This window comes from Cornus florida, unplaced genomic scaffold, assembly GCF_030987335.1.
Source record: "Cornus florida cultivar Cherokee Brave unplaced genomic scaffold, ASM3098733v1 CherokeeBrave_3.0.0_Hap2_Chr06, whole genome shotgun sequence".
Lineage (NCBI taxonomy): Eukaryota > Viridiplantae > Streptophyta > Magnoliopsida > Cornales > Cornaceae > Cornus > Cornus florida.
Genome location: NW_026775576.1, coordinates 72,980,742 through 73,000,642, shown reverse-complemented (window position 1 = coordinate 73,000,642; position 19,901 = coordinate 72,980,742). Strand labels below are relative to the sequence as shown.

The window sequence follows — 19,901 nt, the reverse complement described above, 5'->3', positions numbered from 1 at the left end:
AATACCACCAAATGGGCCTTTCAAAAAACAACCATCTAGACTAATAAATGGTCTGCAGCCATCCCTGAAACCATTTAACATTGATGCAAATGATATAAACATCCTTAAAAACCTTGGTTCATCATCTTTTGAATGTTTTATAAACACCAAACTCCCAGGATTTGTTTTCTGAATCTCAGTTGCATATTGCCACAATTTAAAATTTAAAGCTGAATGGGTTCCATCACTACTTTGTAAAGCTTTATTTTTAGCTCTCCTCAAGCATTTCTCACTCACTTCCACCTTAAATTGGTCTCTTACTTCTTATTCCAACTTATCTAAATTGATGTCAGGTTGATGTCTGAATGCCTTTTCAAGTTTGTTTGCTATGTATGTAGAAGTAACCACCTTGTTCTTAGTGGTTCTAATGCAAGTGTGTTCTGGACCAAGTGAAGTAACCTTAAAGGTATTATCTATTTGTAGAGACACGTGGATTCTCCATTCACAATCTGGGTTCCCACACTTACTAGTCACTCTAGTCCTCTCATTCTTCACCATCACCAATTTAAAACCCTTTTGAACTGCAAAGTCCTTTAACACAGTCCTAAAATGTTTAATGTCATCAAACAAATGATCCTTCACAAATTTAATCTCACCATGATCACCATACTTGAACAATATCCCCTTAACATGTTTATGCACATTAACTAGTCTTTCATCATCACTTTCTCCAATAAAATCAGCAGTGTCACTATAATCAGATAATTCACCACAACTGTTATCAGGACTTTCCATTTCTAATTCAATATTATCCCAATCACGTGCCTCTTGTCCCTCATTATGTCCCCATTCTCCCTCATTCCACTCCTCATCATCACTGTCTGAGAAACTGTAATCGGTTTTCTCGTTAGAGTCACTATCATCTTCCCTCACAGGATTTTCAGGTACCAATGGGTCTATATAATTGTCTAAATCAATTGGATCATCCTTATCACCAATCTCAACAATTATATCTATCTCCTTAACATCTGAATTTATTTCAAACATTATGATAAGATCATCATCCCCATTTAATCTCATTCTGCCACTATCCTCAGAAAATTCATAAAACATATTCAATGCTAAACCAGTTTGATTATATTCATGTTTAAGCACAAATGCATAAGCAGTTGAGTAGAACTCCAAAAAACGATAACCATTGGGATGTATCCCTTTCACAACATGTATGTGACCATCAAACTTAACTAAGAGATCATGGACTTTGTCATTAGCCATCTACAACTGAAAAAAACAATTCACACATGCATAGGATATACAATGTTATCTCAGAGCATAGCATGCAATTAATCAAAAGTTCAAAACTATAAAGACAATATGCATAGGATAGGCACTGTTAAGACAAGAACCAAACCAAGTGATTGACACAGTATATGTCTACCAGAGCGGGACACAAAATTACCACTAATTTTGCATAAAGTCCGTCATACAATAAACATACACAGATCAATCACTATGGTTGCAGAAAGTCAGAAACATGCAATCTATAGCATGTGTGAATTAATAACAAATTTTTTGGTCAAAAAAAAAAAAAAACCATTTTTTTTTTCATTTTGCCACAATTTTTCAAAATAACAAAATTTTGGTTAAAAAAAAAAAAAAACACGAACAAAACCCCATTTTTTTTTTTTGAAAAATTTCTTGTAAACCGCATAAAGAAACATGAACAAAGATTTCTTTACCAAAAAAAAAATCCATTATTTTGAGAACAGGAACAAAGATTTCGTTAAAAAAAAAAAAAAAAAATCCCATATTTAGAAAACAGGAACAAAGATTTCATTAAAAAACACAAAAAAAAAAAAACAACAACAACAGCCATATTTATAAAACAGGAACAAAGAACAAAGATTTCGGCAAAAAAAAAAAAAAAAAATTCCTATATTTAGAAACAGGAACAAAGATTTTCTTAAAAAAAAAACCCATATTTAGAAAACCCCATTTTAGTAAACAAAATAAAGAAAACCAGTATAAAGAAATTACCATATTTTTTTTACAATATTTTTTTTATAAAGGAAACACCATTTTAGTAACCAAATTAGGAACAAAATTTTTGTTAAAGAAAACCTATATTTAAAAAAAAAAAATTAGCAAAAATATCTCAAGAAGATCAAGGTTTCAATGGAAGCAAAATAAAGATATTTAGACAGATATACACATGAATAGATTAATATAAGTTAGGAAAAAAAGAGAATAGATTAATATAATTTAGGAAAAAAAGAGAAAAGTGTGTCAAGAGAGAACCCGAGATGTGTGGAGACCAAAACAGAACAAAGATACGAGATCGCGAAATCAGCCTCCACAACTAGGGTTTTAAAATGATCATGGTGATTAGGGTTTCAGGCAGAGATGGTGATACAAAAAGGAGAAGAAATTCAAGATTCTAGGGTTTTTAGGCAGATATGGTGATACGAAGAGGAAAAGAAAAGAAAGTTCGAGAGAGAGAAAGAGAGAGAGAGAGGAGGCAGATGATATATGTGGTTTTAGAAGATTAGATAGGTTGTTAATCTGGCACCACTTGGCGCTAAATTGTGGTGCAAAATTTTGAGGGGTAATTGTGTCATTTGACATGTAATGATATTTTGCAATAAATTTGAATTTAATATTAAGGGGCAATTTTGTCTTTTCATATGATTTAAGGCCTTGTTTGGTTGAATTTTTTTTAAGGAGGTGTCATTGTCCCAAAAACAGATAACTTTCACCTGAGTGTCCTTGTGCCAAACCTCAGGGGGTGTTAGTGTACTTTACCCAAAACTATATAAAGAGACACATACATATCTAGACATATATATTTATTTATTAATCCAATTATATATATTATTTTATCACTATTATTATTATTATTAAATTCATAAGGGTAATTTAATTTTATATATTATTTTACTAATATTAATATTATTTAATTGTATATATTATTATTATTTTACTATTAAATTCATAAGGGTAATTTTGACATATAAAATCATTTTCCTTTCATTATCTTGCTATCCAAACTAATTAAACAACATTTTCTCACAAGTTTCTTCAAAAAAATTATTGCTAACCAAATGCATAATAGAAAACTGATTTTCTTTTCTTGCACTTCACTTTCCTTTCTTTTACTTTCCATCATCAATTTCTAGCTAACCAAACGGACCTTTAGAGAATTCTAAACGTATTGATTATTAGAATTCTCTTTATAACTCGGAAATACATTAATTAATCCAATTAACAAATTTTCTCTAAATAATATAATTTACTCATTCTCTTCACTTTTAGGTTTCTAAAAGAAAATAAATGAGCCCCTCTAATTTTTCCATGCCCCATGAAAGGCTCAGGAGAAATTATTACATGCTGCTAAAAAAGGAAAAAAACTACGTTATTGTAATTTAATTTTTTAGAAACAATAAAATTTGATATTTATTGCAATTAAGGACGAGGTATCAAAATGTATCTTTTATGTGGGTCCATACATAGTTAGAAAAATATGGTATTGGAAAAATACGGGTACGGAAACGTACGAGTATAATTTGATATTTTTTTTCAAAATACGTTTAAAAATTTCGGCAAAAAAATATGAAAACGTAAAAATACGAATACGGATACGTACGTGTATAATACGTTATATACACTAGAAATTCGGGATAAAAAATTCAGCTATACACATCTTATTATTTTCTTATATATCATATATTTGTAAGGACAATCAAGAATATGTAACAAATAATAAAATAAATATATTACAATTGATACTATCACAATAATCATTAAAAAAAAAAAAAAAAAAAAAAATCTAAATATAATGAAGCAATAACCATATGTCCATAACATGATCAATTTCATCTCAAAATTAATGAAAAAATTCTAATTCAAATAATCAACTATGTTGCCCAAAATAAAAATAAAAAATTGTTCTAAATTTAGATAACACCATCTAACCAAGAAAGATCTTCATCATTGGTGACTATATCACTAGAAACGTCATCTGTTGGCTCTAAGGAATAATCCTCCAATTCTTCAAGATCAACATATTCAAGATTGTCACTAAGTTTGTCAAAATTAATTGGCTCCAAATCTTGTGCTTCGAGTGTCTTGAATTTTTCCATCATCGTTGTGTTCATCCTTACGTATACAAGATTGTCCAATATTGTTGGTGCCAACCTATTCCTTTTCTTTGTTTGCGCATCTTCCCAAGCACTCCAATTTCGCTCATATGAAGAAGAACTGCAAGGCTGACTCAATATACGGATGGCATACTTTTGTAGCACAGGAAGACAATCCCCACAATAATCTCACCAAACTCCTACACATAATAAATAATAATAAACTAAATATATAAAGCTTATTATAATTTTAACAAGATATTTTAAAAAATAAAAATAAAAACTTACGAGGATGAGATGTTTTCAACATTGTCTTTGCTGTATTTGTGAATAAAGTTGTGATCTTCATACGGTAAAATTGCAGTTCTCGAATAACATCTTCTTTTTCTTCTTCAATAATAAAATTTCCTAACATAAAATCTATACTGTCTTTCATTTCACGATTTTCTCTGAAGTCCTCGCTACACATGAAGGCAGGATTTAAAAATGCAGCAGCTGCATGTATTGGGTGGATTACATTTTCAATTCTCCGTTTTTCAAATAACACCCATATCTGCATGTAATTAGCTTGATTAATACAACAACGTTGTTTAATAGTTTTTTTTGCCCTTTCCATCACCTCATACAAATATTCTGCAGTTGAACCATCTCCATCAACCAAACGAATAACTCTAACTAAAGGCTCCAGAGTTTGTATTACTTCTTTCCCTTTACTCCAAAACTCAACACTTCGAATAACACTAGCAACCTTTAGTCCCATCCCTCTTTTGTTGTAATCCAACCCCCTTCATTCAAAAGATGCCACAAGTAATCGCAATCCATCTTCAACTTCTAAAATTGATTGAACCATCAAAAAATTGGAGACAAATCTAGTTGCACAAGGATGTTTGAGTTCTTTATGATTTGTGCGCTCTCTCATTAATGACAAAATAATAGTGTGCTTGTAAAAATATGTCACAATTAATTTTGCATCATCAATAATATCATGTATCCATAAAACTTCAGAATAAATATCTTTCAATAATAGCTGAATCCCATGAGCAGCACATCGTGTTTTATACATACGAGGGTACTTACCAATAAGTATGTCACCAGTTAATTCAAAATTTGATGCATTATCAGTAATGAACTGCACAAAGTTATTAGGTCCAATATCTTCAATTACTGATGACATAATATCTTTTAGATAAACACCTGTTTTTTTATCCTTTGAAATTTTAAATGAATTCATAAATACTACCCCACCAGATGAATATGCAATTATGTTGATAAAGGCACGTTGCTTTATATCACTCCATATGTTTGACATTAGTGTGCAACCTGTAGCAACCCAAGTTTTCTTCACATTCCCAATGTATGCCTCTACTTCTGTCCTAGAATCTGGTATTAGCTTTGTGCGTAAAGTTGAGTAACTAGGTAATTTGTATGTTGACCCAAATTCAGCAACACTTCTCACGAAATCAATAAAAGATTGAGTTTGAACCACATTAAATGAAATATTATTCAAAATAATGTGCTTGGCAAGTTTTTTATCCACCTCACTCTTATCCATCTTCTTAATTGTTTCTGGCATGGTAGATTGTTGTTAGCCCTTTGAGGATGAAGAAGAAAAATTAACAGACCCACCTTGCTCAACATCAATTGGAGTAACTGTAGTCTTAATTTTTTTGTTCAGACCACCAATTGCTAAAAATGCAGCTGCTTGAAACTCTTGAGGTACTTTTGAACAAATTTCAATGTCTCTACCTTTTACCCCATATAAGTGTGATTTGACTCTTGAAATACCTCCATGATAGTTGAAGTTACAATACTTACACATGAAACGACCTTGTAATTGTTCAACGTGATCCCAAAATGCATTCCTTTTTTTTCCCATCTGTCCTTAATAGCCTATATATTTATAATAAATTCATAAGTATATAATATGATACTTTACTAAAACATCTAGGGAGTGTGGTAATTTACAAACTTCTAAAATAATAACATAAAGATACAAACAAAATTTAAAAGATCTCACAACAAAACAAAAAATGTATAAATATCTACAAACATCAATAAAAACTTATGATTCTTTAAGATTATACTATTCCACAAGTATATATATATATATATATATATATATATATATATATATATATATATCATTACTTTGATTAAAGATCATACAATGGAGTGACAACAATAAGAGATTAAAAAAAGAGAGAAAGAAAGTGATACATTGAATGTAGAACAACTGAGTGAGAGAATGGTCACAACCTTCCCCAAGATTGCACAACAAATTGATGGCGCGAAAGATAATGGTTATACCAAGCAAAAGAGGGTAGAGAAGACGCTAATTTGTATTTCAGAAAAATAGGCTATTAGAAACGTGAAGTTTGTGAACGAAAAGAAAATAAAATAATTAGGTTACGAATTAAACGGAGCGATTAAAACGAATAAACGAATAAATGCGTTAGATGCGGGGTAATGAAAAAAAAACGCTTATTTTACCGTATCTTTCAACTCTAATCGGCAAACGGATGTATTTTTCCAAAATTCATACGTACGCGTTTAATTCGCGTATCATACGCGAATTAACTAACTAGGACTCCATATAATACTATTGATTTTGTTACGCATTTAAAGTCTGACAATATTTTATTAGAAATAAAAATTACTATCAGGTGATTCTGACTAAATCACAATACTGTGCATAATTTGGAGGTCATTTATTACTTTGATAAATTAGATTAATTGACCGACGCAAAGTACATGAGACATTAAAGAATTCGACGACACCCTTTACAACATATTACATTATAAAAGGGTGAAGTGCAAAAAAACATGTTTTAAAGGGTAAAAAACCAAAATACCCTCCGCTCGACTCATAACAAAAAAATAATAAAATTCTAGAAGACAAAACTATCTAAAAGGACAAACTCTAAATTACACCATTTTTATTTCTTTTGCAAACCCTTATTTCTTTTACAAAACCCAATTGCCAATCAGGACAAGCAAGTGCCCATCGAATTTCCGTGGAGGATAGGAGAGGAGAGGAGAGGATAGTGAACATGATGTTTCAGTGGAGGAGGTGGGCTGGTTGTGGGCCTTGTGGCGGACCCATCACACCTGATTTTTAATCCCAAACACTCAAATGGGCTGACACACCATCACCACCATAGTGCCGGTACACCACCAAACAATCACCAAATAATCAATTAATTCAAAATCTCCTTTCCCAACAAGTTTGAATCAAAAATGGTTGGCCGAAGATATAATGGGTAATTTTCAAAGCCTACTGTGGAAAGAAAAAGAAAAAACCTAATTTGCAAATAAAAGTGAATTGGTAAATAAAAGATATTCATATTTAAAGGATATCTCAGATTATAAAATAGTTTGTCTCAGAGTTAGTCAAATTTAATTAAAACTCATAATTTTTTTAAAAGGAATAGTTTTGGAATTTCAAACTAAAAAGTTGAATTCCCAAAAAGATATTTTGTACATTTATTAATGATAATTCAGTGGTTGGATTGGTCCTCGTCATCTTTATCTTTGGGAATCTAACTTCAAGTATTGGCATCTCTAACTTTTAATATAATATTCTTGATCTAAAAAAAAATTATTAAAAAATTATACATAGGCTCCGTACATAAATTTTTTTTCAATTTTTTGGTATTTAGTTGTCAGTAAAATATTTACAAAAAACACAATATTAAAATCTAATGAAAATAATTTACCTATTAATTTTTGACAAGTTACATTGAGTTGACAAAGAAAATAAAAAAAAAAAAATTAAATCTTACCTAAAACACGTATTCCGTCCTAGTACCTAAAATATAAAACAGTGGAACCCACCTCCTTGCATACAATAATATGGTAGGGTAAAAAAAATTCTCTTCATCAATTCCACTTAATTAGCCTTTGGGGGAAGAGTAGGAGTCTTTTTACCTGTATCTTAAAAAAATTGTGTTTCAAGAACTTCTGCCGACCAGAGAAGTAAAATTGTTGCCCCCGCCGTTCAAACCAGGTGATTTTTCTTCCTTCTCTATCCGAGGGAGTTTTATTTTATTTTATTTTTCTATTTTTTGTGGGATAGACGTATTGTTTATGTTCTTCATAATATGTGCTCAAATAGTTGGAAAAGAAAACGACAAAAATTAAATTAACAATGGCATTAGTTATGATTTTCCTAAAGTTTTAATTCAAGTATTATATATATATATATATATATATATATATATAGTGTTATTCACAATATTATTAGGTTCCAAGAAAAATGTGATATGGATTATGGACTGAAAAAGGTTGTACCATCATCCAGATCAGAGACTTAAACCTTTTTACTTATTTTGAACAAACTTTTTTATTTTTTCCAAAAAAAAAAAAAAAAAAAAAAAAGGCTGATCTGGGTTTAATCTTCCTATTTAAATATGATTAGGTGAGAGTGCTTATAGAAAATGGATATTCCTTATTGGGAAATTGTGGGAAGAACTGGGATGATTAGGTTAAAATAGTTTAGAATTGATAAGATTTTTTTTTTTTTTTTCATCATGTTGTGTTGTGAAAGCGTCTAAAAGTCCTATAATTGGGATTGGTTATAAACTTATGAAATTTGGTGTTTTTTTTTTTTTTTTAACAGATGGGCTGTGAAAAATTAATAAATGGGTGGAGAATGCCACTTTTATATTGGTTATCAGAAAAGTTACCCTACTACTGCCGAGAAAAGTATAATGGTAAGTTTTTTTTTATTTTTTTACTTCTTGTTCAGTTTGGTTTTTGGTTTGGTATGTTTTTGGATTTCGTTCTCCGTTTGAATATAAAATATTTTTTGGTGTTTGATTGTCATATAATATTTATTAAGAAAAAAAATATTATAATCTAACAAAAATAATTTACTCATCAATTTTCGACAAGTGATTTTACACGCCCTACCCGATGAACTCGACCTAAATTGGATATACTTTTTCGAAAATATTGAATTTCTCAAGCATGTGGAGTCCATCAGATAGAGAAATCCAGATTTCTGGAAGAAGTTTATGTGTCCACTAGAAGTGTGACATGATCTTGACTGGAGTATCCAGATTTCTGGAAGAAGTTTATGTGTCCACTAGAAGTGTGACATGATCTTGACTGGAGTAGCGCCAATAATATTACTATTTAACACCTTTGGTGGATGATTTTAACAATAATTATTCCATTGTTTATTGTTATCAAGACTATTACTATGCATACATGTCTTGCTCGAGTGAGTCTTAGGATTGAATTATTGGGGGAATAGAGTTAATTTCTAATGTATCAAGACCCGCGGCCTAGTGGTATCCTCTCTCATTTTAAAATTGAAAGGTGGCAGTCGAGTCCCCAAGTGCTCGAGTTTTTACCATTGCACCAAGAATGAGAAATTACGTATTGTTGTTATTTAAGTTGCTTCAAGTTTTTTCCATTGCACTAAAAATGAGAAATTACTTATTGTTGTTATTTAAGTCGCGAGAAATTGTTCTCACCCTAAGCTACATTATGAATAGGGATAACCATGAATATTTTCACAATTTTCGTTAGAAATCGACCCTCAATTCTCCACCATGCCTAAATATTATCACTTGTTGGTCACTTGGCATGTAAGCTCCGTTTGTTTGGATGTAAAATATTTTTTAAAAAGTATTTTTTTATTTTTTTAGTGTTTGATTGTTGTAAAAATATTTATGAAGAAAAAAATATTAAAATCTAATAAAAATAACATACTCATCAAATTTTGGCAAGTTATTTTATAAGCCTATTGACCTAGACCTTTGACAAACACCGAAAAATAAAAATAAAAAAAATATATATTTTACTTGAAAAAAGAAAATATTTGACGGAGTCCAGATCGAATTATTTGCAACATTCTACCAGTTAAAAGATTTTATTTTTCCTTTTTTACCATTTACCCTTGTGATCATTATTTTTGTTGTTGTTGTTATATTGAAAAAATTATTATGAGTTCAAGTTTGAGAGTTAACCTTACTTTTAAATGCAGAAATCGTTGGTGAACTTTGGTTTTTCTATGGATTGGTGTCTGCTTGTTCTGGCATGTGCTGCTTCGTTATGATAGAAGGCATAAGAAAAGTTTTTGAGAGGCATATGAATATTGGATCTGCTATCTTACCGATTGGGCAGATGATACTCTTACAAAGTGTACACAAAGCATATATTCGACGCGAATTAGGACAAAATTCTACGTATGAACATCAGATTGGATGCTCTGCAAAATCCGCAACGTGTCTGCTACATCTGTGTGCACTTTTTATTTTGTCACACTTGGTGGAGGATATTTACTACGGCCTTTTATGGATATCGTTTACTGCTGAGTACTATGTGTTTAGGGAGCTCCTCTATGGTTACCGTGACTTCAGTTTATGGGACGCGTTACTGGAAGTTTTGATGCAGATTATTGTGATTTCTCAAAAGGACAACAACGTATGTCTCAAGATTGTAAGCTTGATGATATGTGGTGTTGCTGTTTACTACCGGCATTGTTCCTATTCACCTTGTTGCAACTCTCGGTCATCATCCCAGGATTGCAGAAGGAAAATGAAGTAGATTAAGATTTCAGTCATCTCACTTGGTTTGTTTTTTCTTTTCTTTTTTTTTTTTTTTTTTTTTTTTTCGGATTTACTCTTAGCGACAGCAGCAGATGATTTTACTCTTCTTGATTTTGCTGTGTGTCTAGAAATCAGGATCAAGTAGAATATGCAACCGAAATCCTAATTTTGGACTTCCTGTGAATGTTCAAATGATGATCTTTTCGTGTTGATTTGGATTTGTAGAATTTGTGGCATGATTATAGTCCACATAAGTTGATGGTTTTTAGATGGTCCCGATATCATTTTTTTGGGGCCAATCACTAGTAGATTTGTAAGCGATTGTGTCGAAGATGTGTAAACTTCTTTCAGCCTTTTGCTTACGTGTCCAATTTGGTCTGGGATCATCTAAAAATATCTTCTTTATTCGTCTGTCTTCAATTCTTACAAATTTTGTTTGTATTTTGTGTTGTTTCTAGGCATTGGATTCTGCTGCATCTTAGAATCTCAGTGAAAGAGTATGCTATATATTTATGCGGTATACCGAGGAGGAAATACCAATTAGGCTTAATAATCCCCTTGGTTACGGCTATTGTTGTTGTTGTTGTTATCATTGTTAAAATAATTTTAAAAATCAAGTCCGGTCTTTTAACCCAAATATTATTGAATTTGAGCACAATTTAATTGAACTTGGAAACCCAATTTTAGGCTAATAATTTCATCATCAATAAGAATAAGAAGTTTAGAATTTTAAATATGGCCCAACATCGTTCCATAAAAATAAAACACAAAAACAAGACACATATCAAACTGGATTGTGAAAACTCAACCTTTTCTTTTGAAGGAAGAGAGATCGTATCAGGGAGGAAATAGAATCCAGCAACATGCAGGATCACTTGGTGAAGCATGGATGTTGTTGAGTTGATATAATGAACAACTGGGATTGAAAGAAATGTACGTATTGGATTGTGGGAGGTATAGTCAACTGAGTGTTGAAAGTTCGGCTATCAATTGTGGCATGAATATTGTCGAGTTGAAGAATTTCCAACTCAGTGAGACCAAGTTGTGTGACATAGGACCATTAGGTAGCCACATCTTTGTATCCTTCCCTGAGCCAATCTTGTGTCTAATCAACCCTCTTGCCATGCATCCTAATTTAAGTAACTTATTCCATCCAGAACTGAGAGTGGAGGATCTGACTGTCCAAATGCTCCTTGATTTGATGAGGTATCTGAATGCCCATGCCACCCATAAACTTTCCTTTCTGATGCAAAGCTTCCACAAATGCCTAAGATTGGCAACAAGATTAGACATTTCCAGACATGGAAACCCTAGCCCACCATACGACCTTGTCCTTCGAATAGAAATCCAGGCTACCTTGGCACCTGACTTCTTCAATTCCGTCCCTGACCAGTACAACCTAGCTCACGAGAATTTGATTAAATTGCTCAAACACATTCTTAGGTGACACAAAAGTATGGACCAATAAGCTTGCATAGAGTGAAGAATGGCCTTGATCAACACTACCCTACCAGCATATGAGAGGAACCTAGAAGTCCATCTACTAATTCTTGAAAGTAATCTTCTCCACTAGAGTTTGACGGTCTCTAGCACAAATGGCGGAGGAAGAGAGAGGTAATCCAAGGTAAGTAATAGGTAATGTCCCAACATTAATTTGAAGGAGTGTAAGTATGGCTGCCTTAGTTTGTGAATCAACCCGTGAAAAATGCCACTCTCTTGGAGCAATTAATTCAAAGCCCATAAAAAGCGAAGAAATTGTTAGGAGCACCAAAAAGTACTTGGACAGAAGGAAGATTTCCATAAGAGAATAGTAGAAAGTCATCAGCAAAAGCCAAATGTGTAATGTCTAATTTGATGCATCTCCATTGGAACCTGAAACTGTTTGAAGCACTTGTTGTGAAGTTTATGATTAAGATTTAAAATGTACCTTGAACGATTTTTGGGTCCATTTAAGATTTTGTGCGGGACAGATTTTAGTGATGAAAGCCCAAAGGGTTGCGGGGACAAAAAAAAAAAGGTCCCCAATATTTAGCTAAATGGTTTTGGACAAAGGTGAGAAAACAAGGACGAAAAGGGGCCCACCTCATTGTCATCCCAAGTTCCCAACTTTTAAACTAATACTATTTGTCTCAATTGGCCCACTTGAAGTACACTTCCTAAACGTGGGTAATGAATGATTAAATATGTGCAAAGGATGCAAAGACCTTTTTTTTTTCCTTATATTTGGACAGATCTGTGAAATTTGGGGTTTTGTTAGATTTATTTTTTAAATTCTTTTATTTAAAAGTACGTTGATAATGGGGATTCATTTTGTTGCAAAGTTGTTTGTACAAAACAATATTTATTAAGTCGGAAATTTGATGTCAAATTTTATTTATGCATGGACTACTGGGATGGTTCATTCAGTGACCTTGGCTCGTGACTTGAGGATTGGTGCTAGAATTGTTCACATTTCTTTCATTGAATAGTTTGTGTGAATCTTATTTGTGTGTGTGTGTGTGTGTATATATATAAATTTAATTATATGTATGAACTTTAGTATATTTAATCAGATTGAAAATGAGACGCAACAATTCCAAATGTGAAAACTCATCATATACAATTATAAATGTATTTATCAGTTTTTTTTTTTTTTTTACATAAATGTATTTATCAATCAACAGTTACATATTTGTATTTATTATCTTGATTTAAAAAAAATAAAATTAATCTTACTATTATTCAATGTGACCCCACTAGAAAAAAATTCTAGACCGGTCATTGCTTAGAACTCGTGGGCAAATATGACTTTTTAGAAATCATGCCTTTCTTTTGAGTTTTGAAGACAAATAACAAAGTATTTCTCAAAAAAATAAAGAGATACTACATATATAAATAATATTAGGATGCCGAGGTAATTATAAAAATTAATGTATAATTAAAAAAAAGGATGATAAACTTATTTTAATGAGGCTCAAAGATTGATCTTCTTGGCTGATTTCTAATTGTTTTTAGTGATAGTGAGCTAATTATGGATTTTTCTTTTTGGTTCCCAACTAATCTTTTCCCTTTTTATGTTATTTTAATACATTTTTATTTTAAAATTTTCAGGTGTGCATGCATCATGAATTTTATGGCACTTATATTTTGTTCTCGGGGTGACAATTGGGTGAGTTTGGGCAAGTTTTGGACTGATCATTAATAGACGAGACTCATTATTAACCCATTTATGATGAGTCATAAAATGATTGAGTGTTAAATAGGTAAGTTAACAAACACCGAACTCAATTACCCAAATATTTTTATACACAATTTGTCAAATTATTTAATTGTTGAATACTAAAAAAAATATATTAAACTAAAAAAATATACTCACAAAAAAAAAAAAAAAATTTCTTATGAATTTCTTCTAACAAAATTCTTTTCACGAAACCTTCCACCAATACAAAAACTTTTAATATAAGAAAGCTCCCCCAAACGGTGAGTAAACCCGAGCCTTCTGAACCAGCTAATCCGAATCATTTGGGTTTTGCAAGATTTCAAATATTTTGGACTAGGCCAAAGCCCAATAAGTCTATGCCCAAACAAATTTTAATTGTCCAAAAAGAATATTGGCTCGAGAATCCCAAACCTAAAACGCCGAACCAGATGGCGAGTATGAGAAAGCTTTATGTTCGATACTTTTCATTGGTGCTTAAAAAATGTCCTTATGTGGCTATTTGTTTAAACTCCTATTTTATATAAAGCAAAACATTTTACATATGTTCTATGTACATGGTGTGGAGTCATTTGATGCTCAATTTTGTTAATACATTGAGCCCTACCAAATTAACAATGATATTTCACTTCACATGCTATACCTTTTAATTTTAATATTAAAATAACAAGTTTATCTTTTATCTCTTAAATTACGTTTATAAAATTTATTTGAAAAATAGTATAAAAAAAGGACAAAATAATAATTTCAATTTTATATTTTTCTATATAAGTAACCATGATTTCATTTGTTAAATTTAATACACCCTCATCCCAAAATATTTATCCACCTTATAAGTTTTCAAATGAATAAATATTTTTGGACAGAGGGAGTAGCAAAGTGCAGGGGTCAAATATGAAATGCCTGTTTTTTTTTTTTTTTTTTTTTTTTTTTTATTTTTTTTAAAGCCAAGCAAATGGTATAGAAAAGTTATAATAGCCAAACACGGCACAACACGAGACACAAAAAATGAGCAATTGGGCATCCAGAGGTTTGAGACACCAAAGCTAAACAAAACACAAATTCGAAGAGGCAATTGATTATTTGGAGTCTTGTTTGAGTGGTAGGCTGATTATTTGGAGTTCTGTAATATTCTTTATATCAGTAAATATAGTGGTACTATAATTTCATTTTCCCTTATCCAAATTTCAAAAGATGGTTCCCGACAAAGCATGAACTTTTTCACAGGGTCTTAACACGGATTTAGTTAGAAGACACAAGAAAAACACGCTACAAACAGAGTGGACGATCAATATTTTTTTTTAAAATAATAATAATAGGACATGAATACATAACATGAGTACATAAAAAATTATAATCTAATATATAAAAATTAATTTTTTTTTTTTTTGGCTCATTTTACCTGTATAATTATGATTTTTTTTTTTTTACTATATAATTATAATTAAAATCACTAATTTGGAGCTTAAAGTTTTATATATATATATATATATATATATATATATATATATATATTTCCTCAATAGTTACTTTTGTTTTCTTAAATTTGATATGATTACTTTTGTTTTCTTAATTTTATATCATTTTAAATTACATTGAATCTCATTCTTCAAAAAAAAAAAAAAAAACGTAATTACAAATCATTCTTCAAAAGTGTCTCAAACATTTCCTCATCGTGTTCATGACCTATCTCGGTCATGTCCATGTGTGTCTAATAAAAAACATAAAAATATTCAAATTTTAAGACACTTTTAGCCGTGTCTAGATCGTGTATCGTGTATGTTCGGGTCTCGAATACTGCCACCACATCTCTAAAGAGAAGTGTATGTACTTCCTAAATCCTTGGTCAAAATTTAGAAGAATTTAAGTCTGAATAATTAAAATAAAATAAATTGACGGCTCCACAATATTCAGGCTCCGCTTGTTTCGATATAAAATATTTTTTTCGAAAAAGATTTTTCTTTTTCAGGTAATATATATATATATATATATATATATTTCGGTATTTGGCAAATGTGTAGGTCAAAATTGATGTTAAGTTGATCGAACGGAGCATGTAAAATTACTTGCCGAAATTTGATGAGTAAGTTATTTTTGTTAAGGTTTTTTTTCTTGGTAATATTTTAGAAAAACCAAATATCCAAAAATTTAAAAAAAAAATAAAAATATTTAACATCGAAACAAAAAAACCTATATTTAATTCGAATTCCGAATTCATTGTCAGGACCCAAATCATAGTGATCTTCAATGGACCAACAGAGTCAAGGACCAGCCCAGCTTCTTATCCAGACTTGTGGGATAGCTCAATCAAGGCCCAAGCTCTATCAAAGTATTGAGATGGATACACGTGAATCACGTGAAGGCGAACGATTGGACCGGGAAGAAAAAAGGGGGGAAAGCCCAGTCTAAGCGCAAAAGTCCGAAGGGTTGCTTCATCTTTCAGTATAGTTGGCTTTCCGACTCTTACAAGGTTGACAGTAGCAAACATTCTAGAACCATATTTGCAACAATTATAGGCGCTGTCGCACACGTCGATTCGTAGAACAAAATATAGGGCATCTTAAAATTTTAAATTTCACAGATTTTTTCTGATATTTTGTTAAATTATAGTGGCTCGAAACTAGTTAAATTATACACAGTTAGTGGCCTCAAATGGAAGAAAATCTTGCAGCACAAAAAGAGAAAATCTCTCTTCTTCATAGCCGCGTCTCCATTGCCCCCACATAATGAGAGATATTTTTCATAGTCGAGTTTTCCTCAAATTATTTGGGCACTTCATGTAATCTGAAATCTTTTCAAAACCAGGATTAAAACCTAAACCACATTAAAAAAAAAAAAAAAAATCCAAACTAAATACATACAAAAATCCCTAATTACACAGGGTTGTCCGTTGGACTCGCTGTCATATCCTTCCTCCCTTTCATCCTCATGTAGTTAATCGCCATAACTAAAATCAAACCACATAGATGGGGAAGCTTAGGCCAAAAGGGTGTGAAGGATCTTGGAATATTTACTTCAACACATATTCTGGAATCTTAGTTTCTAGGACTAAGTATGTGTATAGTCTCATTGCTTTTCAAATCCCATAAAACTCAAGTAAAAAGATTGGGTTGAATTTGGGGTGACAATTTATGCCTAATTCGTTCACTAAAATTAAATTATTTGGATACTTAAATTTAAGCGAGTGGTTCAGTAATAGGTAAAAAGTGAATACCCATACAATTCACAGGTCAATGGTTTGCTCAAACAAAACCTTTTTCTCTTCTTCATTTTTTTTTTTTTTTGGGTTGTAATAACTCTTCCTTTCCCTCACTCTTCAACTTCCTATATATATAATTTTATAAAAAAAAGACAATGATACAGTAATAAAATAATAATATAATTTTATTATATATATAAATATAATTCACGACCTTATAAATATATTTTTTTATAATTTTTTTTCGAGTTAGGTAAGTATTCATATACACATTTTATAAATTGTTTATTATGGGATTTAAACTCTTCCTTTTTGAAAGAAGAGACATTATATTTTAAGTTACACAATACTTCTAAACTAACACTGTTTTTTTGCACAGCTTGCACTCTCGCTCTCACACTCCTGCAACTCAAATTTTGGCACACACTTTTTTATGTGAGTTAGTTTATGCCAGTAAATTTAATGACTTAATTGGTAATATATCGAAGGTTGTTATAACACTGGGACTTAAATTTATGAAGGTCCTGGTGTCTAGATTTTAGCTTTTGTCTCAGAATGGATCTCCCCAATTCTTTCCTCGCGGTATCAAGAGAGGTCATCCAAACTAGCCGTTAAAACTAACGGTCAAATGTTTGAATTGTAGTGGGTTGGGCCAGTCTTGCCTTTGGGCTTGCTTTTGTTTGTCTGGAGCTGTATTTAGCTTCTTGGTCTAGTTTTCTTTCTTTTGGTCCTGGTCCACACTCTGTACATTTTTTTTAATATTTACACAATTTGATAAAAACATTGTGTTATTATTATCCTATATATGTATACTACTATATAAATCTCAATAAGTTTTATTTTTAATACATTTTTGTAATTAATAATTAAATACTTACATTAATTATTTTTTAAAACCAAATTGTTGATTTAACATTTTTGTCATTTAGACATGTCACTTTTTTTTTTTAAATGAAGGGTTATGCATAAATCAATTTTTAGCGTTATATTTAACCCATAATATCATATTTTTAATAGACATTTTGTTTATTATTTATTTGCCTTCTCTTCATACTAGAACTCTAAATATATAATTAATAAATGCATTGCATGTCAACTATTACCGTGCTAGTATCTATAATATAATTGTTTTATTTATACATTTTTTCTAAATCTTTGATTAATGTAGAAATGCTTAATTTTGAGTTCAATAAATCAAGAGTTAATTTTTTATACGATTAGTCATATTGATTATTAGAATTCTCTTTATAACTCTGAAATACATTAATTAATCCAATTCACAAGCTTTCTCTCAATAATATAATTCACTCATTCTCTCCACTTTTAGGTTTCTAAAAGAAAATAAATGAGCCCGCCTCTCTATCGGTTTTCCAATTTTCCCATGCCCCATGAAAGGCTCAGGAGAAAATATTACATGGCTCTAAAAAAGAAATACATTAATTAACTAAACATATATATATTTTTCTAAATAAAAAATAAAAAAATCAAACTCCCAAAAAAATTCTATGCTCTAAGTCCCTAAGTCCAAAAACCACGTTTTTGAAATTTAATTTTTTAGAAATAATAAAATTTGATATTTATTGCAATTAAGGACGAGGTATCAAAAAGTTTCTTTTACATGGGTTCATATAATACTATTGTGTCATTAATTTTTATAGAATCCTGTTACGTATTTAAAGTCTGACAATATTTATTAGAAATAAAAATTACTATCAGGTAAATATGACTAATCACAATTCAATACCTAAACAAATAAATTATTGTGCATAATTTGGAGGTCATTTATTATTTTGAATGATGAAATTTTTTTATTTTTTATTTTTTTTTTTTAATTGGCCAAAAAACACACATACACCATTTACTCACTTTAGTTTACCCCTTTAAAAATTCGAATCCTTATCGTCCACTTTATGGCCACAAAACTCCTCTTCGAATCCTTTTGGTCCACTTTATGGCCACAAAACTCCTCTTGACAACGGCATACCCTCTTTTATTAATAAATTAGCTTTTTTGACACATAAGCTCTTCTATCGATGACTTCCTCAAACTCTGCTTCTACTTCTCAAAAAGGAAAATAAGGTGACTTTATGGCTCCAAAGTCACACACATGACACATGTATATATAGGACTATAATAGTTATTGTAATTAAAATAAAATATTAAATATAAGCATGCATTCATAGTATAATTAATTAATTGGATGTACTACCTATATATATAATCAAAAAACGTACGCACTCTTTTCCGTTAATTAATTAATTGAACTTCAATGGGTCTCCATCTTTATCCTGTTCATCATGGTATGGATATATTGTATTTTAAGATTATCTTTGAATGTTTATTGGACTAATTAATTATGTCTAAGATTAACTAGCACTATCTGGCAGAACATATATAAAATAAATAATTAAAATAAATATCATTCGGAGGTATATTATTAAATTATGAATAATTAAAATAAATATTAAATAATTATTAGAGTGTTGGTAATTGTGTACAAATTTGATTGTGGTGGTGAAGTGTAAAAAATTCTAGAATACATGAAAACTTTGGAGAGCCGATAACTATGTATGTTTTCATGGACTATTCTAAAGAGTTAATAGTGCTGCATTCTGAAGTCTTTTGGCTAGGGATGGAAGTGGTATAAGTAGGTTAACCCAGATGAGGGTGATGTGATTAGCCATGGCGTTTGAGCGAGAAAATGGTGGTAGTGGTATTAATGTGGACAGGGTCTGGGCAAGTAGCAATTTAAGAACCTTTAAAAAACTAAGAGAGATAGGATAAAGAAGGACTCGTCTACCTAACGCCGAGCATTCCGGATTAATGTTAAAATA

General features: G+C 30.8%; 1 protein-coding gene across 1 annotated transcript; it reads left to right on the top strand.

Annotated features, from left to right (window-relative positions):
* Positions 1-8,344: 8,344 nt before the first annotated feature.
* LOC132314921 (uncharacterized) lies at positions 8,345-11,170 on the top strand. Its single transcript, XM_059813692.1, has 2 exons — positions 8,345-8,827; positions 10,108-11,170. Exons 1-2 carry the CDS (start codon positions 8,734-8,736, stop codon positions 10,668-10,670), a joined length of 657 nt encoding a protein of 218 aa, XP_059669675.1. The 5' UTR covers positions 8,345-8,733; the 3' UTR covers positions 10,671-11,170.
* Positions 11,171-19,901: the final 8,731 nt, after the last annotated feature.